Consider the following 17494-nt stretch of genomic DNA (forward strand, 5'->3'; position numbering starts at 1 on the left):
CGTGGGATTTAAGGTCCCTTCCCTCCAAACCTGGGGTTCTCTGGGGTTCCCCAGCCCTGACTCTGAATGAAAAGGGTTTTTTTTTTTTTGGGTGGAATGTGGATTTTTTGGGAGAATGGCCTTTCCTTCCAGCCAGCCCCTCTCCAGCCTCTGCCACCCAACCCCTGCACTGCTGGGTTTCCTCTCCAGCCCCTTCCCAGCTCTTCCCCACCTCACAGCGAGCCTCTGTCTGAGCACACTCCATAGATAATTCAGTTTATTTCCTGTATTTACACAAAATTACACAACCAGGACCTTCAGCTTCACACCTCCAGGGCCCCCCAGTCCAACTCCGGGGCTGGGCAGGGGGGATCAGGATGGATCTGGGGATGGATCCACGGAGGGATGGATAGAGAGAAAGGACAGAGGCATGGGTCCGTGGATGGATGCATGGATCCATGGATGAGTGGAGGGATGGATCCATGGATGGATGGAGCCCCTCACAGCCCGCCCCCATCCCGGGCTCCGGAGGGCTCCGTGCTCTCCTCCTCCCACGGACACACCTCCGAGCTTTTCCTCGTGCCCAAGCTGGGCTCGGCAGGTGCTGCCGGAGCCTCCCCAGCCTCCCAAGGACGAACCTCGGCCAGGCCAGCGCCGGGGCTGGAGCTGCTGCCCGCCCCCGGGCGCTGCATGCCGGGCAGGAGCCGGCGCAGGGGCTTGTGCTCGGCCTGCCCCGGGGATCTGCCCCCGGATCTCTCCAGCAGTGTTGGAGACACGGTGCCGGCTCCCGGCTGTCCCTTCCCTGCAGGGGAACCTCTCTGGGCTGCCTGGGGCTGCACACCTGGCTGGGAGATTGCCTCCTCCAGCCCAAGGGGCTCTGCTGCTTCCCAGGGGCAGATCTCAGATTTCCTGCTCTCCGTGCTGTCGGATTTCTTGGATGGCTCCTTCCCCACTGCAGATTTCAGGGACAGCTCCTCTGTGTCTGGGCTCTCCCATGGACAGATGGGCTCTTGGTCTCTGCTGCTCTTCTCCACAGCTCTGGAGGCTTCTCTTGGTGGGAGCTTCTTACCTGGGCCAGTTCCTTTCTCCTGGGGCTCAGCCACCTCCCAGGGACAGATTTCAGCTTTGCTGCTGGATTCAACATCCTGAGACTCCCAGGGACAGATCTCTGCCTTCTCGGAGCTCTGGGATTTCCCTGGGGCTGCTTTGGGCAGTGCTGAGCTCCCAGTCTGGGGTTTGGCCTGGGGCTGCTCCATGTCTTGGCTTTCCCAAGGACAGATGGACTCTCGGTCTCTGCTCCCCTTCTCCACAACTTTAGATGTTTCTTTTCCTGGGAGTTTACCCTTACCTGGGGCTGTTCCCTTCTCCACCTGAGGCTCAGCCACCTCCCAGGGACAGATTTCGGCTTTGTCACTGGATTTAGAGTCCTGAGACTCCCAGGGACAGATCGATTCCCTCTCTCTGCTCCCCTTCTCCAGAACTTTGGTCTCCCCTTTTCTTGGGAGTTTCTCCTTACCTGGGACTGTTCCCTTCTCCAGCTGAGGTTCAGCCATCTCCCAGGGACAGATCTCAGCTTTGCTGCTGGATTCAACATCCTGAGACTCCCAAGGACAGATCTCTTCCTTCTCCAAGCTCTGGGATTTCCCTGAAGGGGCTTTGGGCAGTGCTGAGCTCCCAGTCTGGGGTTTGGCCAGGGGCTGCTCTGTGTCCAGGCTCTCCCAAGGACAGATTGATTCCCTCTCTCTGTTCCCTTTCTCCAGAGCTTTGCTTGTTTCTCTTCCTGGGAGTTTACCCTTACTTTGGCCTGTTCCCTTCTCCAGCTGAGGCTCAGCCACTTCCCAGGGACAGATTTCAGCTTTGCTGCTGGATTCAATGTCCTGACTCTCCCAGGGACAGATCTCTGCCTTCTCGGAGCTCTGGGATTTCCCTGGAGCTGCTTTGGGCAGTGCTGAGCTCCCAGTCTGGGGTTTGCCCGGGGGCTGCTCCATGTCTTGGCTTTCCCAAGGACAGATGGACTCTCGGTCTCTGCTCCCCTTCTCCAGAACTTTAGAGGCTTCTTTTCCTGGGAGTTTCTCCTTTCCTGGGGCTGTTCCCTTCTCCACCTGAGGCTCAGCCACCTCCCAGGGACAGATTTCAGCTTTGTCACTGGATTTAGAGTCCTGAGACTCCCAGGGACAGATCTCAGCTTTGCTGCTGGATTCAGTCTCCCAAGGACAGATCTCTGCCTTCTCCGAGCTCTGGGATTTCCCTGGGGCTGCTTTGGGCAGTGCTGAGCTCTGGGGTTTCACCAGAGGCTGTCCTGTGTCCGGGCTGTCCCACGGACAGACGGACGCTCTGTCCCTGCTGTCCAGGGATCTCTCGGGGCTGGCCAGCGCTGCCTGGCGCGTGATGCGCTTGTCCCCCTTGGGGCCCACGGCAGGGCCCTGCTTTGCATTTGGCTGCTGGGAGGGAGGTTCAGCTGCTTCCCAGGGACAGATCTCGGCTTTGCTGCTGGATTCAATGTCCTGAGACTCCCAGGGACAGATCTGTGCCTTCTCTGAGCTCTGGGATTTCCCTGAAGGTGCTTTGGGCAGTGCTGAGCTCCCAGTTTGGGGTTTGACCAGAGGCTGCTCTGTGTCCGGACTCTCCCAAGGACAGATGGACTCTCTGTCTCTGCCTCCTTTCTCCAGAGCTTTGGTCTCTTCTTTTCTTGGGAGTCTCTCCTTACTTGAGACTATTCCTTTCTCCAGCTGAGGCTCAGCCACCTCCCAGGGACAGATCTCAGCTTTGTCACTGGATTTGAGGTCCTGACTCTCCCAGGGACAGATCTCCGAGCTCTGGGATTTCCCTGAAGGTGCTTTGGGCAGTGCTGAGCTCCCAGTCTGGGGTTTGGCCGGGGGCTGCTCCGTGTCTGGGCTCTCCCATGGACAGATGGACTCTCGGTCCTTCTTTCCAGAAGTGAAGGAAGCTCCCACTTCCTTCAGGAGTCCTTGACTTGTGGAAGGGCTTCTGCTCACCCTGGATGGATCCTCTTTGTCCTGTCTGGGCTTCTCTTTACCCGAGGGTTGATCAGCCACCTCCCAGGGACAGATCTCAGCTTTGCTGCTGGATTCAACATCCTGACTCTCCCAAGGACAGATCTCTGCCTTCTCTGAGCTCTGGGATTTCCCTGAAGGGGCTTTGGGCAGTGCTGAGCTCCCAGTCTGGGGTTTGCCCGGGGGCTGCTCCGTGTCCAGGCTCTCCCAAGGACAGATGGACTCTCGATCTTGGCTCCCCTTCTCCACAGCTTTGGAGGCTTCTCTTGATGGGAGTTTCTCCTTACTTGGCGCTGTTCCTTTCTCCAGCTGAGGCTCAGCCACCTCCCAGGGACAGATTTCGGCTTTGTCACTGGATTTAGAGCCCTGAGTCTCCCAAGGACAGATCTCTGCCTTCTCCGTGCTCTGGGGTCTCCCTGAAGGAGATTTGGGCAGGGCTTTGGCGGGGGGATGCTTTCCCTTTTCTGGTGCTCTGGATCCCACTTTTTCTTCCCTTTTGGGAGTGCCACGCGTGTCCTGCCCCAATCTCTCCTTCCCTGACGGAGCTGCAGCCTCTTTCCAGGGGCAGATCTCTGGTTTTGGGCGCAGCTCATCCTCCACCTCCCCGGGACAGATGTTTGCCTTTTTGCTCTCCGTGGTTCCAGCCCGCTGGGGTGAGGGTTTGGGCAGAGCAGGGGGTTTCTCTGTGAGCTCCGTGCCAGGCTGCTCCACACCTTCTCCAGATCTGGGGGATCCCTGATCCGGCGGAGCCCCCTCTGTGTCCCAGGGGCAGATTTCTGCTCGGACACTCCTTCCCTGTTCCCGGCTCTCCCACGGGCACACCTCAGCCCTCTTGCCCTCCGCTTGCTTCAGGGCCTCTTTGGGCAGCCCTGGCGGTATCTCCGTGCCCGCAGAGCGCTGAGAATCCCCCTCACTGCGGCCCTTCCCAGGGCCGGCTCCTGCTTTGGGGCTGGCATCTCCCCGCGTTCCCCCAGCACCGAGCTCTCCCTGCGCGCTCCCGGCGCCGCTCCAGCTCCTTCCAGGGCCCCGCTCGGGCTCGGGCCGGCTGCTCCGCTCTTCCAGCGCCTTCTCCGGGCTCTCTGGGCTCCCTCCATCCTCCCGGGGAGCGATGGCGGCCTGGCGCAGCAAGGCTCCCCTTCCTGCCGGCGTTCCGAGCCCTCCGGGCGGCCTCGCCCCCCGCACGCTGCTCGGGGTGGGCTTCGCGGGCGGCTGCTCCTCCTCCGGGTGGTCCCTGGGCTGGAAGGACCTGCTGGTCCCCTCGGGCTCCTCCAGTGTCCCTTCCTCCGCTGTGACCGCAGGAACGTCCTCCCCCAGATCCACGGCCGGAGCCTGCTCCCCTTCCCGGGGCTGTACCCGTGCCACCTCCGGGGCACGTTCAGCTCCTTGGTGGCCCGCGCTGGGCGGCTCCAGAGCGGTGCCCGCGTCCTCCCGGGCAGCGCTGGGCTCCTCTGCCGCTCTGTCCCCACGGCCTGTCCCCGCGGCCAGCCTGTCCCGTTCTCCTGTTCCGCTGTCCCCCCAGCCCGCGGCCTCCCCGGGGGTGGCGGCGTTGTTGTTGTGCTGCAGCGCGGGGACCTCGAGGCTCTGCCCGCTCCCCTCGGGGCTGGCCCCGCCGAGGGACGCGGCCGAGGCCTCTGCCGGGCCGGACCTCTCCCTCCGGCTGCTCCCCCTCTTCCTGAGGCTGCCCTCGCTCTTCCCTTTCAGGATGCTCTTCCCCCTGGAGCGGTTGAGGGCTTTGATGGCGAGCCCCAGACTCCGGAAACTCTTCGTGGGGGCCGGCTTGGGCCCGGGGGTGGCGGCCGCTGTGTCCCCGGGGCTCCCCGGCTCCGCTGCCTCTGCCGCCCTGTGTTTCCTGCCCAGGATCTCGTCCTGCACCAGCTCCCAGGGACAGACGTGCGCCGAGCTGGCGCTCGGGGCCGGCGGCCTGCCCTTCCCATTCGGGAGGGACGCGCGCTCCGGGCCGTGCCCTGCTGTCCCCTGCGCCTCTCCCGCCTGCCCCGGGGGCACCGGGGGTGGCTCCGCGCCGTCCCCGAGCGTCCCCGAGCGCTGCAGGCTCTGGTAGCGCACGGGGGGCGCGGGGGGCGTTTTCCTCACGGTCACCCGCACCTTCCTGCCGGGGTGGGCGCTGTCCACGCTGACGCTCTTGATGGGCGCGTAGGTGACATGCTTGTGTCCCTTGGCGTCGCCGTCGTGCGGGCCCCTCTCGGCGGGGCTCGGGGGCGTCGCGGTGCCGCTGGCGACCCCCGGGGCGGGCGCGGACAGGTGGCGGGCGCCGTGCCACTGCTCGCGGGTGGCCCTGCGGGCGGCCAGCAGCGCCGCGTCCCGCGCCCCGGTGACAGCGCTGTGCGACTTCTGCAGCGGCGGGGCGCGGCCCGGGGGGCGCGGCCAGGGCCCCGCCAGGTTCTGGGCGCTGGCCGATTTGCACAGGAGCGGGGCGGCGTCCAGCGAGTCGCTGTCCGATTGCTCCAGGTCGGTCACGGCCGCCGGCGGAGGCTCCTGGGGCGGGCTGGGGGTGCGCGACCCTCGGCGGGGCTCCCGCGGGGGCCCCTCGGAGCTGCGGGACTTGCGCAGGGCTGAGGAGCGGCGCCGGGAGCTCTCGTCCCGCATCCTCAGGCCGGGCCCGGCGGCATCCGCGAGCCGCTTGGCCGAGGAGCCGCGGCGGGACGGGGTCCCCGGCCGCTCCCCGGCGCTGCTGCGGCGGGACGCGCTCTCGGCCAGCTCGGCGCCGCTGCGGCGCAGGATGGAGCGGGCGAGGCTGCGGCGGGAGCTGCGCTTCTTGGCCAGGTGCGGGTTGTTGCTCGCCATCCGCCACGTCTTGTGCACCTCTAGCTGTCGGTAAAGCTTCTTCAGCTCCTCCTGCGCCGCGGGCGGGGGGACGCGGCAGAGAAAAGGGAGAGAGGAGAGCGCCTACAGCGGGGGCTGCGGACGGGAGCGCTCCGCCGAGCCCCGGGTCATCCCCGTGTCCCCGGAGCCCCCCGCGCTGCCCAGAGAACGCAGCGGGTTCGCCCACCCGGGTGGGGTCACCCCGCACCCCCTCGTCCCCTCCCTCTGCTTTGCATCAGGAAAAGATTGCGAAAGGCACCTCTTACTCTGCACAGCTAGCGTCAAAAGAAGGTCCTGAGTGTGCCACCCACCCGAATGTCATCGGGGTCGAGACTGTGCTCGCTCCAGGCGGACGCGATGCTGCTGTTCATGCAGGAGCCCGAGCGCCGCATGTCCAGCTCGTCCTCGTACACCTCGGCCGTGATCTCCTCCCGCAGCGGCGAGCCCGTGTGCAGGAACTGCCGGGGGACACGGGGGAGTCACTCGGGGGGTCCTGTCCCCGCTCCCTGAGCCCCTGGGATGAGTGTTAGCGATGGAATTGTGGGGCTGGAAATGCTCTCTGAGGTCAGCAGGTCCAGCTGTTCCCCCAGCGCCGACAGAGCCGCCGCTTGCCCAGGTCCCCAGTGCCACATCCACACCTTCTGGAGCACTTCCAGGGGTGGGGACTCCACTTGTTCCAATGCTGATCACCCTCTCCATGAGAAATTTCCCCGATATCCAACCCAAACCTCCCCTGGCCCCATTCCCTGGGAGCAGAGCCCGACCCTCCCCAGGTCCTGTCAGGGCCTTGTGGAGAGCCAGAAGGTCCCTCTGGGCTTCCTGTTCTCCCAGCTGAGCCCCCCCAGCTCCCTGAGCCTCTCGTGGTGCTCCAGCCCCTTCCCAGCTCCGTTCCTTCCCTGGGATACCTTGGGGATGAAGAGCAGGGCCAGGGTCATGGTGATGGTGCCGTGGGTGTGAGCGAAGAAGAGCAGCAGAGTCCAGTCCGGGTGCAGCGAGGGGACAATCAGGAACCTGGAGGGACCAGGAGGGCAGTGCCAGCTGCCACCACAGCCCCTCCCCACCTCCAGAGCCACAACCCCCCTGCCTGGCCACCCAAACCTCAAACCCTTCCCACTATGGGATTCCCGAGCTCCCAAACCCCCTTTCCTCTGCAGATCCAGAGCACCCAACCTCTCCCCACCTTGGCACGGCTCCTGAGCATCCCCAGGGGTGGGAACCTCGGTCCCTGGCCCTACCTGACCACGTGGAAGGTGGCAGAGACCATGAGCTCGTTGTGCAGGGCGATGCCCATGTAGCGGGGCTCGTGGAAGGCCGAGGGCACGGCGCGCGTGGCATAGCACAGGAAGCTGCCCCACAGCAGGAACAGCATCTCGGCTGTGGGGCAGAGCAGGACACGCCCTGAGCGGCCACAGCCAGCCCCGGCAGCTTTTGGGGTGCTCAGCTGCTGCCCACCACCCTCACCCCGGAATGTGCAGGGTTGCAGCCGGGTCTGGAGCGTCCCCCAGCACGGCCTTCCCAAAGTTTGGGACTCAACCCCAGGGGATGCTCAGGGGGAGGATGGGGGACCCCAACCCTCCTTGAAACCTCCAGGACAATTAAAGGGACAAGGGAATGAAAGCCCCAAATTATGGGATGGGGTCCCAGGGCTGTGGGAACCTTGCACCTTCCTAGAAGGATTAAACAGGCAAAGGAATGAAAGCCCCACAGTTACGGGATGGGACCAATGGGGACCCCAGATCCTTGCAGCTTTCAGGAAGTTTAAATGAGTAAGAGAATGAAAGCCCCAAATTATGGGATGGGGTTGTGGGTCTGTGGGGATCCCAGATCCTTGCAGCTTTCAGGAAGATTCAATGGATAAGAGAATGAAAGCCCCACGTGCCCGGGGTGGGATCTGGGGGCCGTGGGGACCCCAGCCCTGCCGGGGGCCGGTCTCACCGATGACCATCATGTAGTCCCAGCAGTCGTGGCCGCAGATGGAGAAGTGCAGGCCGCGGCTGGTCTGGGTGCGGATGACCAGCGGGATGTTCTTGCGGGCGTTCTCCAGCATGCCGATGGTCCAGGCCGCCAGGAACCACAGCACCAGCAGCAGGATGGGCGCCAGCATGCGCAGCACCCGCCCGCTCGACACGTAGGGAGCGCGCTGGGCCGAGCGCGACAGGAACACCTTCAGCACCCTGCCGGGGGCAGCGGGGTGAGACCCCCAACCGTCCCAGTGAGACCCCTGACTGTCCTACTGAGAGCCCTGCCCATCCCACTGAGACCCCTCACTGTGCCAGTGAGAACCCCAACCATCCCAGTGAGACCCCTGACTGTCCCAGCGTGACAGGAACACCTTCAGCACCCTGCCGGGGGCAGCGGGGTGAGAGCCCTGCCCATCCCAGTGAGACTCCTCACTGTGCCAGTGAGAACCCCAACCATCCCAGTGAGACTCCTGACTGTCCCAGCGTGACAGGAACACCTTCAGCACCCTGCCGGGGGCAGCAAGGTGAGAGCCTGGCTGTCCCACTGAGACCCCTGCCTGTCCCACTGAGACCCTTGACTGTCCCAGTGAGACCCCAATCCATCCCACTGGGACCCCAACCCATCCTATTTTGGGGATCCCAAGCCCTCCCCACTCCGTGAGCCCTGAGCCTCCAGTCTTCCCCACTGTGGGCGTCCCAAGCCCCTCAGCCTCCCTGAGCCCTCCCTACCATGGGTGTCCTTAGCACCCAACCCCTTTCCACTGTGGGGGTCCTGAGACCCAAACCCTTCCTGCTGTGGGGGTCCCAAGCCCCCAGCCCCCTGTCCGAGCTACCTGTAGAGCTTGAGGGTGATGGTGCCGTAGACGATGGCGAAGCCGAGCATCCGCACCCAGCGCAGGACGATGCAGCGGAAGATGCTCGGCTTGAAGTACAGGATGAACACCTGGAGCACAGGAGAGAGGGATCCGGGCTGGATCCCACCTGCCCCAGCCTCAGGAGCCCCCTGCTTTCCAGGCCAGCCCTGTGCCACCCTCCCCCGTGACCCTGCAGCACCCTCTGCACTCGTGCGGGAGGGAGAGGGGATTTGGGCAGGGATTAATTCCCGCAGGCAGCGGGAGAAAAGGGATTTGGTTTTCTGAGAAGGTTTATACGGCAGCCCCCAGGGACCGTGCCAGCAAAATTAACAATTAGATGGAGCCGTGCCCTGCGTGGGGCAGCTCCATCCTGGAAACCCCATCCTGGAGCTTTCCAGCGCTGGGGACTCACAGGGAAGTAGAGGAGGAGGGAGCCGAAGAGGATGGTCTCCAGCAGGATGATTCCCGATGTGCGGATTCTCTGCAGGGATACCAGCGTGAGGGTGCAGCCTCGGAGGGGCCAGGGCCAGGGCAGGGGGATCCCCGACCCTGCAGGGTTTGGGGTGGCAGCGGAGCAGGGGGACACGGGGACGGCTTGCCTTGCTCCGTCGGAAGTGGTAGGACACGAGCATGCTGAGGAAGATGGCCAGCATGCAGCAGGCCTGGCACGACAGCACCGCTGCCCGCAGCACCTGGTCCTCCTGGGTCAGGCAGGGCGTGTCGTCCTCGCAGGTGGCACAGCCCGGGCGGCACGGCCGGCACCCCAGCCGGGACCCCCCGTCTGTCCCTGCCACGCCTGGGGACAGAGCGACGGCCAGGTGGGATCGTGGCATTGGGGTGGGATCAGCACATCCAGGGTGGCATCAGCACATCCCAGGGCCTGGTGGCACCCCCTACACCAGGGCACGTGCTCTGTGTCCCCAGAGCCCCCCAGCCCTGGTCCCCACTGCTGTATCCGTGTGCCACTGGGGACAGCAGGGACAACCCACCTGCCCAGGCACCGCTGGCCACTCCATCAGTCCCATAGAAACCCGGCTTGCACCTGCACAGGTACCTCCCGAGAACGAAGCCGCGGCTCTCCTGGGGGACACACTGAAGGAGACAGCCTGAGACACGTCCCCCACCCCCTGCATCCCCTCTGTCCCCAAATCCCCCTGCCCCAGGGGCTCCAGCAGCCCCCAGCTCACGGCTACCTGACCCCACGCCATCCTCCCCCAGAGCCGCGAGGAATCAGTGGTTAAACATTTCAGAATTAAAACCCAAAGCTTGGCCCCAAATCCCTCCCTAAAACCTAAATGGACACCTAATGCAGCGAGCGCCCTAATCCTGCCCAGCCGTGACGGCAGCCTGGGCCCGGGCCCCGCTCCCTAATCCCCCCCGGCCGCCTCCTGCCCCGGCGGCCGCGCTGGCGGCTCCCTGGGCATTGTTGTTTTCTGGAGGGATGCCCGGGCCCGGGCCCGGCCCTCTGGAAGGCATCGCTGGTAGGAAACAGGAGCTGGCGACGCCTTTCCCGCCTGGGGACAGCTCTGGATGGACCCCAAGGCTGGGCGGCTGCAGGTTCGCCCTGCCCGGTTGTGCCCAGCCCCGAAACGCAAGGGCACCGCTCGGGCTCTGCTGCAGGCACCGCGGTGCTGCTGCCAGGCCCCGTGCCCACCGTCCCCGCGGTGCCCGGGCACGGAGCAGCCGGGTCACACGGCGCGGCTGGCGGTGGGGAGGGAAGATTTGCACAATAAACCTCTCACCGCGGTGCGAGAGCAGCTGAGCGAAGCAGATGGATCGCCAGGAGAGGATAAAGCTCAGCCCGGAGGGAGGGACAGGGGCACGGGCAGCCCGGCCGGGGCTCCGGGGGTGCTGGGATGCGGGGTACCCCGCTCCTGGCGGGGCAGGATGGGGTGCGGGGTGCCGGGGCGCGGTACCTGGGTGCTGTTGAGGTCACAGCGATGCGTGTCCGAGAACCAGCCCGGCCCGCTGGAGCACTGGTCGATGGCCACGTCCCGCAGCTCCACGTCCACCCGCACGACCCCCCTGTGGCCAGGGACGGGTGAGCCCAGGGGGGGAAATGGGGCCGTGGGCTCTGGGACTGATCCCAGCCGACCCTTCCCTCCCCACTGGCTCCCCGTGCACCGGGGTGCAGCAGGGACCCCCCAAATCCCGGGAGGGGTCCCAGCCCGGCTCACCGCCACCAGCACAGCAGTGACAGGGGGTGGCAGTGCACGGTGGGCAGCACAGGGGACACCGAGGGGGGAACAGGGAGTCACCCCCATGCCTGGGGATGTGTACAAACCCCTGCGCACCTGCAGGCACACGCAGAGGGACATGGGCGGAGCACTGGGGACACCCTGGGGTGGGTGACACATCCAGCTGCACCCCCAGCACACACACGGGGCACCCCCCCACCCCTTCTGACACCCCCCGAACCCCTCCGGGCTCCACTTACTTGAACTCGGGGCTGAGGTCGGGCTTGAGGCCGTAGAAGGCGGAGGAGAGCGTGACGGCCCAGGCGGGCAGGAAGCGGCCCTCGCGGCACTCCAGGAACGGCGGGGACCAGCGCACGTGGCCCGCGTCCCCCACGTAGCTGTCGCCCCGCTGCCACTTGGGGGTCTCCAGGCTGCGCAGGTCATTGCTGAGCACCCGCTTGCGGAGCGCCGGCACCCGCTGCGACTTGAGCGCGTTGAACCACTCGTTGTCCCAGCTGAGGTTGCCCAGGCTGGGAGCGGCGCCGGACACGTCCTGCAGCAGGATCTGCCCGTCCCCCTTGGTGGCCTGCAGCATCAGCCGCGGCTTGGGGGCCAGCGGGTGGGCGTCCAGGGCCAGCACCGCCCTGCGCACCCACGGGTGGCCCTCGGCCAGGCTGCGCACCAGCGCCTGGTACCACTCCACGTCCTCGGCCACGCTGGCCTCGCGGATGTCGTTGGTCTGGAAGAGCATGTTGAGGAAGTTGGCGGCGTGGGCCAGCGCCTCGGGGGCGGCTCGCAGGGCTGCCCGCAGCGCCGGGGGGGGCCCGGGCCCGGCGGCCCCCGCCGCGACACCGCCGCTGCAGTTGGCCCGGGCCAGGCGCTCGGCATCGCCCGTGCGCAGGAACGCCAGCGCCGCCGCCGAGCCCTCGCCGTCCGCCGGCGCTCCCGGCTCCGCGGTGGGCGCCCACGGGGGTGAGGGGGCCGGGGACCATCCCGGGGGTCTCTGCTGCGGGCGCTGCCCCGCCGTGAGCACGGCCACCTGCACCAGCACGGCGCGCAAGCCCCAGAGCAGCGGCCAGCGGCGCGGCCCCATGGCCGGGGCTCAGCGGAGCCCCCCGGCCCCCGGCGGGCCCCCCGGCCGGCGCATGGCGGGCAGGGACCCCGAGCCGCCCGGAGCCCGCCCCGCGCTCTGCCGCCCGTTCTTCTCCCTCGGCGATGCCGGAGCAGACGTCACCGGCTCCAAACCGTGTTCAGCGGCTGGCGCTGCCCGGAGCCCCCCCGCCCGCCCCCGCGCTCCCGCTCGGGCGGCGGCGCTGCCCGGAGCCCCCCGGTCTGAGCCCCGTGGGCACCGGCACCGAGGGCACCCCGCGCCCCGGCCCCTCGGGCTGGCCGTGATGCAAGCGCATCCTGATGGGAAGCCATGGCAACCGCAGCCGGAATTTTCCTGCCCGTATCCCCCTCCCCGCGGCCCCTCGGCAGCCGGGGCGAACGGGGCGCCCGCGGGGTCCCCATACGGTGGCGGGATCCAATCCCGCAGTGCCCTGTCCCCCCTCCGGGCCATGGGGTGGGAATGGGGGGTGGCACCCACGGGGGTGTCCCTGTGGGGCTGGGGGCGGTGGGTGCGGGCAAGAGCGGGGTCTGAAGCCACCCTCAAGTGCGGGGGGATGTCCCACGCAGCAGAGCCGGGGTGCAGAGGGGAAACTGAGGCACGGAAGGGTGCTCACTTTCCTTGCTCCAGTCTCAAGCAACCATGACCTTCCCCAGCCCCAGCCCGCGGGGACGTGTGGGGAGAGCCGGTTCCCGTCCCCTCTGCTCCGGTTGGGACGCGCTGCCCGCCAGAACCGGGCAAGAGCCGCGCAGGGCTCGCGGTACGAAGCGCCGCGTGCCCGTGCCTCAGTTTCCCCCGCCGCATCCCCCGGTCCCGGAGCGGGGCGTGAGTCCGAGGGGTCACGGCTGGAGCTCCGTGTCCGGGAGCTCTCGCTGCCCCCCGGCCCCGCCATCCGTGACACCCCCGTGCCCGCGGGTGCCGGGACCGGGCTGGTGCCGGGGCTCGGAACCGCTCCCGCCCGTGGGTACCGGGCACTCGGAGCGGCTCCCGGGGCTCGGAGCGGGTCCTTCCGTGGGAGCCGGAGCCACCCTTGGGTTCCGGTGCCGCCGGTGGGCGCGGAGGCTCGGAGCGGCTCGCGGGGCTCGGTGCGTGTCCCGAGGGTGTCCCCGCGGCCCCTCCACGTGCGCTCGGGGGGCTCGGGGGCGCGGCCTCCGCACCGGGGCGGGACCGCGGCCACCGGGGGAGGCGGGACCGGCACCGGGGGGCGCGGCCAGCGGCGGAAGCGCGGGGGCGGGGCGGCGGCGGCAGCGAGGGGGGGGGCGCCGCGGCCGTGCGAGGGCGGCGGCGGCGGCGGCCGGTGCCGGTGCGCTCCCGGTCCCCGGTCCCCGCGGGCCATGCGGCGGCCGTAGCCATGCAGCGCGACGGGGATGCGGCGGCGGCCGCCGCGGCCTCGTACCGGGTGCTCAGCCGGCTGCTGGGCTATGGCACCGGGCCGGAGGCGGGCGCCGCGGGCGGCGCCGGTGCCGGTACCGGCGCGGCGGGCGCGGGGCCCGGCGGCGGGGGGCGGCTGCCGGGGGCCGGGCCGGCGCTGCGCAGCCCGCGGCCGCAGCTGATGGTTTTCCGCAACGCGGCGGCCGAGGGCCGGCCCGGCGAGGACTGCGGCCCGGTAGCGGCGGCGGCGGCGGCGGCGGGCGGGGGCGTCCCGGGGGGCGGCGGGGCCGAGCTGTGCCCGCGGCACCGCTGCGCGCTGGAGCCCAAAGCGGCGGCGGGCTGGGGAGCGGCGGCGCAGAGCGGGCTGGAGCTGCAGCTGGCGGCGCTGGGGCTGCGCCCGCCGGGGCTGGGGGCCAAGGGGGCGGCGGGCGCGGCGGGCACCCCCTGCCCGTGCCTCGGGCCGCCCGCCGGCGAGGAGACCAGCGATGCGCTGCTGGTGCTCGAGGCGCTGGAGCCCGACGAGGGCGGCAGCGGCTCCGAGGACGAGCCGGGGTCCCCCGGGCGCGGGGCCGCCCGTGCCGGCGGCAGAGGGGCAGCCACGGGCCCTGCGCAGCCGCCCGCGGGCACCGGCACCGGCCCCGGCGGCAGGAAGGGCTCGCTCCGCATCCGCCTCAGCCGCCTCTTCCGCACCAAGAGCTGCAGCGGCGGCTCGGCCACCGGGGACGCCGCCATCGCCGCCGCCTCGGCCGGGAGCCTCACGGATGTGTGCGGGGCCCGCGGCCGGGAGCAGGAGCCGGGCAGGTACGGGGGCACCGGGCTGGGATGGGGGGATGCCGCCGGGGCAGCGCGGGGTGCGGGCCGGGGTGTCCCGGGGCCATGTTGTGATGCTCTCCCGGAGGGGGATGTGGGGCTCCGCGGCCATCCCGCCCCGCGGGTCCCGGTTGGGATCGAGCTCTCGGAGCGGCTGCCGAGGCTAGGGAACGCTGGAGCCCGGGAGAGGCCGGCGGAGCAGGGTCGCGCTGATCCAGGCCTGCAACCCTGATGGGGATGGTGGTAAAACCTCTGGGAGCGGTACCGGGAGCGGGGCTTGGAGCATCAGCCACGTGAGGAGAGGCTAAGGGGGCTGGGGGTCCCAGGCACTGCCACTGTCGGGGCTCAGCTCTCCCCTCCGTGCAGGAGGAATCATTGCCAGCCCCAGCTTGGCTGGGATGGAGGCAGAAATCCCGGGATATCTTGGTGTGGGGCCTCACAGGTCCCTCCTGTCCCTCACCTCTGTTCCAGCAGGCAGGAGCTGCTTAATGCCAGCTATGGCTGGTCCAGGGCAGCTCCATGCCTGCTCCCAGGGCAGCTCCATCCCCGCTTCCAGATCTGCTCCATCCCTGCTCCCAGGGCAGCTGAGAGGGTGCTGAGTGGGTCGTGAGATGGTGCTGAGATGGTGCTGAGATGGTGCTGAGTGGGTGCTCAAATGTTGCTGAGTCGATCCTGAGTCTGTCCTGAGAGGTGCTGAGGGGGTCCTGAGGGGCGGCCGCTCCCACCCGGGCTGCGCTGCCGCCGTCTCCGTGGACGCTGAGGGCTGTGCCCCTCTGCAGCGTGTGCGGGACGCGTGGCCGGGCAGAATTGCGGATGGGAGCCCTCGGTGTGAAATAAACAGGGCAGGAGACTTTTTATCCCTTTAAAGCCTTTATTAAAAGTGATCAGCTCACAATTGGGAAGCCCGACGGAGCTGCAGTTTCCGTCGTTTCTATCTGGGTGACTCGGAGGAGGACGATACACACAACTTTGTCCACCAGGGGCAGAGCTGCGAGTCCAATCCTCGTGCGAGCTTTTGGCGTAACCCTGATCTCGACGCTCCACTGGCTCCCGGCTCCAGGTCTTGGTTTAAGATGAGATCTTTATCCGGGAAGAAGAGCCATTAACTTAGTCCTAGCCGGGGCCTTTTCTGATAGAAAAGGAGCCATTTACTGCAACGACATGTGACCTTCACTTTGCCATCAACTCCTCAGACTGGTTTTGCAGCTCTTTTTTTCCACAAAAAAATTGGCAGTTTTTTGTTTATGACAGGTGCGTACCGGGGCTCGGTGTGTACCGGGTGCGTGCTGGGTGCGTACCGGGCCCCGGTGCCACCACGGCCGCCACAGCGGAGCAGGGCCGTGAGGGGCGGAGGCGCTGCGGCAGCACCCCCTGCCGGCCAGGGCGGAATGCGCAACCCACTCCCCGCAGACAATGGGGGGGTGGTGGCTGATGAGGTGCTGAGTGGGTGCTGAGATGGTGCTGAGTGGGTGTTGATTGGTTGCCTAGATGGTGCTGAGTGGGTGTTGATTGGTTGCCTAGATGGTGCTGAGTGGGTGCGGATTGGTTGCTGAGATGGTGCTGAGTGGGTGTTGATTGGGTGCTGAGATGGTGCTGAGTCGGTGCTGAATTGCTGCTGAGATGGTGCTGAGTGGGTGTTGATTGGTTGCCTAGATGATCCTGACTCTGTGCTGAGATGGTGCTGAATTGCTGCTGAGATGGTGCTGTGTGGGTGCGGATTGGGTGCTGAGATGGTGCCGAGTGGGTGTTGATTGGGTGCTGAGATGGTGCCGAGTGGGTGTTGATTGGTTGCTGCGATGATCCTGACTCTGTGATGAGATGGTGCTGATTGGTTGCTGAGATGGTGCTGAGTGGATGTTGATTGGTTGCCTAGATGATCCTGACTCTGTGCTGAGATGGTGCTGAGTGAGTGTTGATTGGTTGCCTAGATGGTGCTGAGTGGGTGTTGATTGGTTTCTGAGATGGTGCTAAGTGGCTGTGGATTGGTTGCTGCGATGATCCTGAATGGATGTTGATTGGTTGCTGAGATGGTGCTTAGTGGGTGCGGATTGGTTGCCTAGATGGTGCTGAGTGGGTGCGGATTGGTTGCCTAGATGGTGCTGAGTGGGTGTTGATTGGGTGCCTAGATGGTGCTGAGTGGGTGTTGATTGGGTGCTGAGATGGTGCTGAGTGGGTTTTGATTGGGTGCTGAGATGGTGCTGAGTGGGTGCGGATTGGTTGCTGAGATTGTGCTGAGTGGGTGTTGATTGGGTGCTGAGATGGTGCTGAGTGGGTGTTGATTGGTTGCTGCGATGATCCTGACTCTGTGCTGAGATGGTGCTGAATTGCTGCTGAGATGGTGCTGAGTGGGTGTTGATTGGGTGCTGAGATGGTGCTGAGTGTGTGCGGATTGGTTGCTGAGATGTTGCTGAGTGAGTGTTGATTGGTTGCTGAGATGGTGCTGAGTGGATGTTGATTGGTTGCTGAGATGGTGCTGAGTGGGTGTTGATTGGGTGCTGAGATGGTGCTGAGTGGTTGTTGATTGGTTGCTGCGATGATCCTGACTCTGTGCTGAGATGGTGCTGAATTGCTGCTGAGATGGTGCTGAGTGGGTGCGGATTGGTTTCTGAGATGGTGCTGAGTGGATGTTGATTGGTTGCTGAGATGGTGCTGAGTGGGTGTTGATTGGGTGCTGAGATGGTGCTGAGTGGGTGTTGATTGGGTGCTGAGATGGTGCTGAGTGGGTGTTGATTGGGTGCTGAGATGGTGCTGAGTGGGTGTTGATTGGTTGCTGCGATGATCCTGACTCTGTGCTGAGATGGTGCTGAATTGCTGCTGAGATGGTGCTGAGTCGTTGCGGATTGGTTGCCTAGATGGTGCTGAGTGGGTGTTGATTGGGTGCTGAGATGGTGCTCAGTGGTTGTTGATTGGTTGCCGAGATGGTGCTGAGTGGGTGTTGATTGGTTGCTGCGATGATCCTGACTCTGTGCTGAGATGGTGCTGAATTGTTGCTGAGATGGTGCTGAGTGGGTGCGGATTGGTTGCCTAGATGGTGCTGAATGAGTGTTGATTGGGTGCTGAGATGGTGCTGAGTGGGTGTTGATTGCTTTCTGAGATGGTGCTGAGTAGGTATTCATTGGGTGCTGAGATGGTGCTGAGTGGGTGTTGATTGGGTGCTGAGATGGTGCTGAGTGTGTGCGGATTGGTTGCTGAGATGGTGCTGAGTGGGTGTTGATTGGGTGCCTAGATGGTGCTGAGTGGGTGTTGATTGGGTGCTGAGATGGTGCTGAGTGAGTGTTGATTGGTTGCTGCGATGATCCTGACTCTGTGCTGAGATGGTGCTGAATTGCTGCTGAGATGGTTCTGAGTGGGTGCGGATTGGTTTCTGAGATGGTGCTGAGTGGATGTTGATTGGTTGCTG

At 65.9% G+C, this 17494-nt stretch overlaps 2 protein-coding genes across 2 annotated transcripts in view; one reads left to right on the plus strand and one right to left on the minus strand.

Annotated features, from left to right (window-relative positions):
* Positions 1-479: 479 nt before the first annotated feature.
* Positions 480-11898, minus strand: GPR179 (G protein-coupled receptor 179). The gene is made up of 12 exons (XM_058820558.1): positions 11066-11898; positions 10545-10653; positions 9618-9720; positions 9228-9424; positions 9041-9109; positions 8608-8717; positions 7749-7987; positions 7049-7187; positions 6719-6824; positions 6125-6271; positions 2787-5846; positions 480-2471 (listed from the first exon to the last, which is right to left on the minus strand). The coding sequence occupies exons 1-12, from the start codon at positions 11896-11898 to the stop codon at positions 480-482; spliced, it is 7104 nt and encodes a 2367-aa protein (XP_058676541.1).
* A 1366-nt stretch (positions 11899-13264) lies between these two features.
* SOCS7 (suppressor of cytokine signaling 7) overlaps positions 13265-17494 on the plus strand; it is a 28018-nt gene continuing 23788 nt past the window's right edge. Inside the window, exon 1 of the mRNA XM_058820559.1 lies at positions 13265-14085. Within this exon, the coding sequence (XP_058676542.1) occupies positions 13265-14085 (821 nt within the window). The remainder of the gene's footprint in view (positions 14086-17494) is intronic.

This window comes from Ammospiza caudacuta, chromosome 27, assembly GCF_027887145.1.
Source record: "Ammospiza caudacuta isolate bAmmCau1 chromosome 27, bAmmCau1.pri, whole genome shotgun sequence".
Classification (NCBI taxonomy): Eukaryota; Metazoa; Chordata; class Aves; order Passeriformes; family Passerellidae; genus Ammospiza; species Ammospiza caudacuta.